Source organism: Spea bombifrons, chromosome 3 (assembly GCF_027358695.1).
Source record: "Spea bombifrons isolate aSpeBom1 chromosome 3, aSpeBom1.2.pri, whole genome shotgun sequence".
In the NCBI taxonomy this organism is placed as follows: Eukaryota; Metazoa; Chordata; class Amphibia; order Anura; family Pelobatidae; genus Spea; species Spea bombifrons.
Window position 1 is genome coordinate 36471463 of NC_071089.1, and position 8253 is coordinate 36479715.

The 8253-nt window shown below is 34.0% G+C and overlaps 1 protein-coding gene across 1 annotated transcript; it reads left to right on the forward strand.

Moving 5' to 3' along the window:
* Positions 1–390: 390 nt before the first annotated feature.
* AGT (angiotensinogen) lies at positions 391–7907 on the forward strand. Its single transcript, XM_053459040.1, has 5 exons — positions 391–481; positions 1733–2526; positions 5043–5310; positions 6112–6256; positions 6899–7907. Exons 2-5 carry the CDS (start codon positions 1752–1754, stop codon positions 7094–7096), a joined length of 1386 nt encoding a protein of 461 aa, XP_053315015.1. The 5' UTR covers positions 391–481; positions 1733–1751; the 3' UTR covers positions 7097–7907.
* The last annotated feature ends 346 nt before the right edge of the window (positions 7908–8253 follow it).

The following is an 8253-nucleotide window of genomic DNA, read 5'->3' on the forward strand; positions in this document are numbered from 1 at the left end:
ACCATTTGTATGATTTTTCAGTTGGTTATAACAAAGGTCACCCAGAGATGACAACTGATTGGGTTAGGACTCCTCAGCAGGAATGACGTAAATAAAAGGGAAACATTCCAAACAAATTAAAAGTAGCAGGGCATACCACTGATTGTGAAACAACTTTAATGTGTGGTTAGAGAACTATATCATGCTGCGTGGAAATACAGCAAAAACAGCAAAGACAATGATTGACAGATGTAGAAATGTTTTATCTTATGTTTGCCCTCATGCTGTGTAGTAACAGATGTATGATGTTGAGAAGTAGCACAACAAAAAAGCCAGCAAGTGGTCACAGAACATTCTGAACAGATAGAGGAGTCCACGGATATTAGCTAATAAGTAACCACAGTTATGCAACAGTTGAAATAATATTTGAAGCAAATATATGTTTGCTCCAGTTTTGAAGAAGAGGAAACTAGAACTGGTCATCATCAGGGATCTGTGTTAGGTACGTACACATTCGATAACTCCACCATTGCGATTTTATTTAGTTAAATAATCTATTTGTGTAGGTATCCATCTATAAAAGTAGTAACATTTTGTGTTTGGAGGACAGATTGGGGAACATCCTATATAATTTTGTGATATAATGATGTTATTCTTTCAGCGTATATTTAAAAATGGTATTTTATATTTATTAAAATAACATAAGTTATTAGGTTGGTACTGTTTTGGTTAACACTATAAAAATAATTGTTTAATATAGTGTTATAATATTACATAATACACTTGTTAGAATAAAATATTTTTCCAAATGTAAGTTTTTTTAGTCCCTTGCAGTTTCCAGTATGTGCATCTACCTTATGTAAAATGATAAATTGCGTCTGGGGTTGTTGGCTCCCTCATGCTGCTTCTCCGAAATTTGCAGATTTTGACTGTCTTTGTCTTTAAGATGCTTTAAACTGAGCAGCATCCAAAGGACAACCTATTACATTTTGTTTGCTGGCTAAGCAACCCCTACACAACCACATTTTATATATTTATATTTAAAAAACAATTCTCTGCAATGTTGATCTTATTGGATCATTGTAGAAACTGGTAATGGTACAATGAGCAGGGTTATAATATAACATTGTTCTTTGCACACAAATTGCTCTCTATAATTAACCTTTATTGCTTGATGGTCCTGTTGTAGGCCCCTTTTGGCTAGCTTCATTATGCAAGCATCTAATAGCAACTGTACTTGCTCTTGAAATATTATGTGGTCCATTTTTTTCATTTTGCTTCCAATTTTTCTCATTTGCACTTGTTAGCTACTGCTAGCTCCATTTGTTTTCAATGCCCACTATGTGAGCGTAACTGCTATCCATGATCTAGCTAACTCTTCACACAGCTTAGATTTAAACCTACTAGGATACTCTAATCTAAAGATCTATGAAGATCTATCATATTCAGTCCCCAAGAAGAAGCAGGATAATTTGCACCCTTGTAGTCCCAAGTTATTCATCTCAAACCTTCCTATCTTTTTTATCCTTTGACGTCTACACCAACCAATAATTTGTCCACTATTAAATCTTGCAAATTCTTGTTAACTTGTCAGTGATGTCCCCGAACCCATTTTTATTATCTCACGTGATAATTTTCAAGTAGTCAAATTTTTCTACCCTAGTAGCATGGAGGTTTTTGTTTCCTTCTGTAATAATACCTACCCATTATAATGAATGATTGTTGTTTTTGTTTTGTTTTGTTTATTTTGCAGATTTCTACAAATCACAACAATGAAACTTCAAATCTTTTTGTTGCATTTAGCTGCATTTTTTACTATCTCGGTATGCAACCGTGTCTATGTGCATCCTTTCACTCTGCTTATGTACAACAAAACTGAGTGTGAAAAAGTGGATAGCCAAAACTCCACCACTGAAAAGCTTTTCTTACCCATTTCCATTGAATCAAAATCTGAGCCTCAAGAGACACCATTCAAAGACAAAACACCCCCCGCAAGAAAACAGCTTGGACTTACAGGTGTATTGACACCTTTAATAGAGTCTGTCGGTTTGCGAGCTTTCAATGCCTTGAGGAAAATCAACAAAGATGGCACTTTGCTTTTGTCCTATATTGACATATATTCATCACTTGTATCTTTCTACCTTGGTGCATCTGCAGAAACTTCAGATGACCTTCAAAGATTTTTGGGATTTGAACACCCATCTGGCAATGCAGATTGTCTTTCTAAAATGAATGGCCCAAAAGTACTTTCAACCATCAAGCAAATAGACAGCCTTTTGTTTTCCAATGATGCGAACATAGATACACTGAAAATGGTTTGCATATTTGTCTCAAAAGGTGTCCCACTATTCGAAGAATTTGTGCATCACCTGATTCCTTCTGCTAATGAACTTCATGTAAGGTCTGTCGATTTCACAAATTCACTCAAGACTACAGAATTAATCCATGAATTCATTGATAAAAGAGTATTGAAAAAAGGCAATTTTGTATTGGAGCCTGTTGATGGAGCATCCAACCTTCTCTATACAAGATATAGTAACTTTAAAGGTAAGAACAATTTTCATTTACAAACATATTTTTAGGTTGAAAATATACAGGAAAAAATAAATACAAAACAAAGGTTGATGTTGAGAAAGCTTTGTGTACGTCAATGTGGCATAATCTTGAGAAATCGTTTTTAGAAGTGATTTAATTTGTTTACTTAAAGGGGAAATATAAATCTATTGCTCTAATTATTAAATCAAAGGATGCATTATCTAGGGCCAGTTTTCATCCTTATATAATTAATAATACATAATCTTCATAATTTTCACTGCAACTCATTTAGTGAATACATTTCAAGTACATACTCTGGAATGTATGAATTTTTGAGTGGAAACTCAATCTCTATTTGGTTTAAGTGAGTTATTAGTAATTGGTGCATTATTTGTTTGTAATGAGGACTTCTGTTCCCTTTACTTGACACCCAAAAACCACTTGTTCTTCATCCCCCCTTTCCCTCAGTGCCTCTCTTTTCTAGACATTTGGAATGTCTGGTGGGTATTAGTATTTAACTCAGTGTTACATATGTTCTATAACCAGAAAGGGTACAATTAATGTTTCTGAATGCAGAAAATGTGTTTTTAGCAAAATTGTGACATTATTGTCACAATAAAAAGATAAATAAAGAGTCACATAAAATGTCTACAGAAAGCCGTGTCTCCTAGCGACACCTGTAACCACTTCGCCTGAAATGCCCCCCTTTGTCTGTTTAGAATGGTGGGTGGAATAGAATGTTTTTGACTTTCTTTTCTTTATACATGGTTATGAGTTATAAAGAGGACTGTTTTTTAAATACGTGATGCCAGTTTGACAACATGGTTCCTTTTATGGACAACTCAGCATGGGCTGTATTAGGACATTGTGTCCTGTAATCTAGATAAAAATTCAGATGTGCTCATCAATACACACATGGAACATCAGTGACCAGGCAGGGAACCCATGTTTAGACAGTTTTGGAGTTTATTAACCAAAGTAATCGCTGGGAGATTTTGCAGGAAAGTTGCAGTTTCATCTCTCTCTCATTTTACATTATGAATGGTCTACCCCTGTGAGCTTCTGCTTGAAGAAAAGCTTAGATGGTCCTGTAGAAAGCATTTCTTGTATTTTATATCACTGACTGAACTCTCTTTAAGCAGGGTCAGCTTGGTCATGTGGAGAAATGCCAGGGATGGTCCTTATAATGCATAATGAACTCACAGAGTCGAAACCACAACTCTCCTCCAATTTCTGTGGTCAACTACTGCTTTAGTAAAAAAAAGCCCAGTGTTTACTGAGGGCCTGAATTAGATAAGATGGTATATTTTGTTTTAATAAACCATGATGAAAATTAAAATTATTTGATTCACCCCATTGTGAAAAACTTTTAGGTTTTCCCAAGAACACCTACGGCATAATAATTTTTAGATGCTAAGGCAAGGTTAAAACTGCTTTGTCTTAGTGAATTCACAAAACACTATTCTATAGTTTGCATCTGGACCCAGTCTGAAAGTATAATCCAGGTGTTTAACACTTAGATCATGCTTTAATTGTATGCTAGACACTACTGTAAATGTATTAGTAACTTGGCTGTTCATCATGCAATAATCTGTAACCTGTATCATTTTACAACAAGCAGACAGTATCGTATGAGATAAACTAGGATTGTGCAGCTGGACTTCCCTACTGCACCCCGTAAATGTATTGGCTAATTTCAAAATTATTATTATTAATACAGTTGTCTTCCATTTTAATTGATTAGTGCTAAGAACCCCCAGAAAATGTGGCTCCAAAAACACATCTACAATTCCAAAACTATTTTTCCAAACACTAACTCGATCCTTAAGGTGCTACTGTACCTTCTTTAATAATGATGCTAATTTCATAGTTAAAATGTGACATGCATAAGAATTCTGCTTTTTTTTATTTAATGCCTCCAACTTGTATAATGTTTGAAAATGAATTTACAATATTGGAATCAATTGTTCCCTTTTTCCCTGTTTTTCATTTCTTCCCTTCAATAGAACACACCACTGCATTTGGATAATGGGAGATAGACTGTTACAATGTATTTTATAGATTGTTCAAAAGAATTAAAGATCTACATGCATACATTTAACATGACTAAATACTAAAGTGCCAAACCAAGCCTCATACCTCTGCAAAATATAGAATAGTGTTTTGTGAATTCACTAAAGCAAAAGCAGCTTCAACCTTGCCTTAGAATTTGAAAATTGTTATCCTTTAGGTGTTCTCGGACAAACCTAAACGCTATTCACAATGGATTAAATAATAATAATAATAATTATCATGGTATAGTTCTATATATTTTCTTTACTTATACCTCAATGAGTTTGCTACTTTAAGGAACAGGGCTATCCTCAAGAAAACTGAAAGGGTGGGGAACCATAGTGACCCATGGCCCAGTAATCATACTTTCTGGTGAGATCTGGAGAGTTCTCAGATTTGTAAATCGTAATTGTTTTCGAGGGTACCGTATGTAGACTTGGTTTTATTAATAAATAACCAATATCTCTGTTATTTAGGCAAAGTGAGGAATTCTGTTTCAGTTCTGGAACCTCAAGACTTTTGGATTCAGCCAAACAAGAAAATTTCAGTTCCCATGATGTCAGTATCAGGAATGTTCCAATATCAACCTGGTGATAAAGTGAACCCATCAATATTAAAGATTCCTCTCAGTGAAAATGATTTCTTGTTGCTGGTGCAACCAGACAATGAAAAGTCTCTTGAGGATATAGAGTCTACATTTTCTATGGATACATTTCCAAAGTGGCTGAATAAGTTATCAGACAGGTATGAAGGTACAAGTTTCTGATAAATGTTGTTTTAATTTTTTTCACACACTAAGGAACAGTCCTTTTATGCAATGTAATAATAGGAGATTTGGGGCTTTGAACTGAACCCATTTTAATAGATATATAGTCTGTGATTTAGTATGAATAATATATTTAAAAAAGAAAAACTATTTTATATATAATTCTGTTGGGATAAACACTTCAGTATCAAGCTACTTGCAGACACTTTGAGCAATTCACTAATTTAGCCCAATCTCTCATGAATCATCATCCACACTATTCCACCAACAAATGTTATGACATCAGAAGCAACAACTATCAGGCTTCCTTCCCCTGGTCAGCTGAAACATTTTAGTCATATTGGGAGAATCCTGGGGCAGCAACTGCAATGCGCCCACACAGCCATTCACATTTCTATTAAACAAGGTAGTCTCTTCATGTCCAATTTCGCAACCACTAAACTCTGAAGAAGCCAGTATTGGCAAAACGCATCAGGTTCTCCACAACACCATTTTTTGGTGTCAGTACCTAAATCCAGAGACACACAAACAGTCCTATATTTTAACAAAATGTATTTTTAAGTGCTTGTTTTTTTATTACGTAATGTTTTACAGTATTAAATATTAAAATTACCTGTCTTCGTACACTACTCCTGTACATTCTGCTTTTGACTGGATTAAATTTTATTTCTTTTTTTTTTTCTTTCATTTTTATTCAACATAACACATCGACATCAAAAGAAAAGTTTTAAATAAACTTACAGAAAGCGTAATACATACAACCTTTTATTTCTTTTCAGGAAAATAAATCTAGTGTTGCCGAAGTTGACAATCAAAAGTACTTATGATATCCAAGAAATTCTTACTGAAATACAACTGCCAACCCTTCTTGGGAGAACAGCAAATTTCAGCAAAATAAGTAATTTAGACATTCATGTTGGAAAGGTAATGATTATATACAATATACAAAAATTAAATTGATTTTTCAATTCACTGACTATTGTGAGTTGTCAACCCTGGCAAGATTCAGCAGGCATTCATGAAATATGACTGATATACTTATACAGCATACGAGGCCAACAAAGCTCCTTTGCAGTAGAATTGTACTTATGTTGGCGCTTCATAATGCATACTTGTCATGGTGTTAAAATCTGTTACTCTTCTGTCACTTTCCATTTTCGTAAGTGAACGCTAAAGTTCATAGAAAACCTTTAGTTAGCCCAATTAGGAAATTTTAATATAATCCCGCAACTGCATTATATTATATATATATATATATTATATATATGTAACAATATAATATGTCTTATTCAGCGCCTACATTAGTTTGTATTTCTCCTTTAAGTTATTGTGTTTAGACAAATGAATCACTTGGACTACATAATATGGATAATATTAATCTTTGCGGGGCACGCCATTTCCTGTAAGATCACATAAGAAACCAATAAAAGGAAAATATTTATTGCCCTAATTTTGAAGCTTTATTCCTGAAATGCTTCAAGCAAATACGGGTCTTTCTATTGGCATATAAATTAATATGCAAAGCATTATTCTGCCATAGTAATAAACGTGGTTTCCTTTTTTCAGATTATAAATCAAGTTCATTTGGAATTGGAAGAAAGTGCCATGGGCACAAATGAAGCCAGAGATCTCTCTTTGAATGAAGATGATATAGAAGCTCTGAACATAAAATACAACAAGCCATTTTTTCTGGCTGTTTTTGAAGGAACCACTAAGGCGTTGATGTTTTTTGGTAGAGTGATAAATCCTGAGAATGCCCTTTAAGATTTAGCAGATTGTTTAAAGTCCAGATCAACTGAAATTATTGTAGGACACAGACTTGCCCAAAGCTGCCTTCTTTGAGTATTTTTATCCTATTCTTGTGTGTAACTGGGTGGCTCTAAGGAGTAAACAATACAAAAACACCAATAAGCAGCATTGGCTTAAATTTCCTAAATTTAAAGCCAAGTATTCTAAACGTAGTAAATCTTTACATAATTAAAAACAAAGCTATTATTATCTTAACAGCAAGCTGAACTATTTCAAAGCAAATGAACCATTAAAAGGAAAATATTAAAACTGTACCTTTTAACCAATATTTGTTTCAATGAGTCATTTTAAAATATGAATGACAGATGTGTTGACAAAAAAGATCACACTTTCTCACATTTAATATGTATATTAACATTATACCTACCTGGTAATTTGCCAGAAATGTTAAAGCCAGGTTTTGATGGTTAGTCCCTTGCAGGCAGGGAAAGTAGCAGGGAGTAGGTGGAAGTGTGTGGTGAACCGGTGGTCTTCAAGAACCTTGTAGACCTGGTTCCTCTGCCATATCTGTAGTGCTGCAAATCTGGCAAGTACCCAGATACAAATGTACATTCAAGTATTGTATTATTAGCATCATATTTTTATTGTAGTGTTTGTTACCTTTATTGTGGTTTTTATCATAATAAAAACAAAAATCTGATTGTATCACAATTATATAAAAAACTTAATATCTTCCAATGGACAGTTTATGTATTCTTGAATTCAACATTTCAAGATAGACTATCACCCTTGCAGACCTCTCTAATAATAGCTTCCTATGAACCTACCTGGTCTGTTTTTTGTGTGTGTTGTGATGGTCATGTGTCCACATACTTTGGGACATAGTGTTCCACCACTGGGCTTGATGGAGTTTATTCAAAGCCAGAACATGCTTATAATATTCAAGGCATACTGGAACATAGTGCGGAATACAAACATTGACAACTTAAGTAAATACAGGCATATCATCTGTGTAAAGTCAACAATAATAAAAGAGTACATCCTAGATATAAAAGCTAGGTAAGAACTGTGTTGTATCACAAATTGATGTGAAACATAGTACAAAGAAGCAACATTACTCATGACACAATACTACATTTGTTCTGGCAGTGTCCTTTTACAGAGGCTTAGAT

Excerpts from the sequence above, each read along its gene's own strand:
- AGT (XM_053459040.1), top strand. The coding sequence starts at position 1,752 with ATGAAACTTCAAATCTTTTTGTTGCATTTAGCTGCATTTTTTACTATC. Across the intron at positions 2,527-5,042 it reads AAGATATAGTAACTTTAAAG|GCAAAGTGAGGAATTCTGTT; the intron begins GTAAGAACAATT and ends TCTGTTATTTAG. Across the intron at positions 6,257-6,898 it reads TAGACATTCATGTTGGAAAG|ATTATAAATCAAGTTCATTT; the intron begins GTAATGATTATA and ends TCCTTTTTTCAG.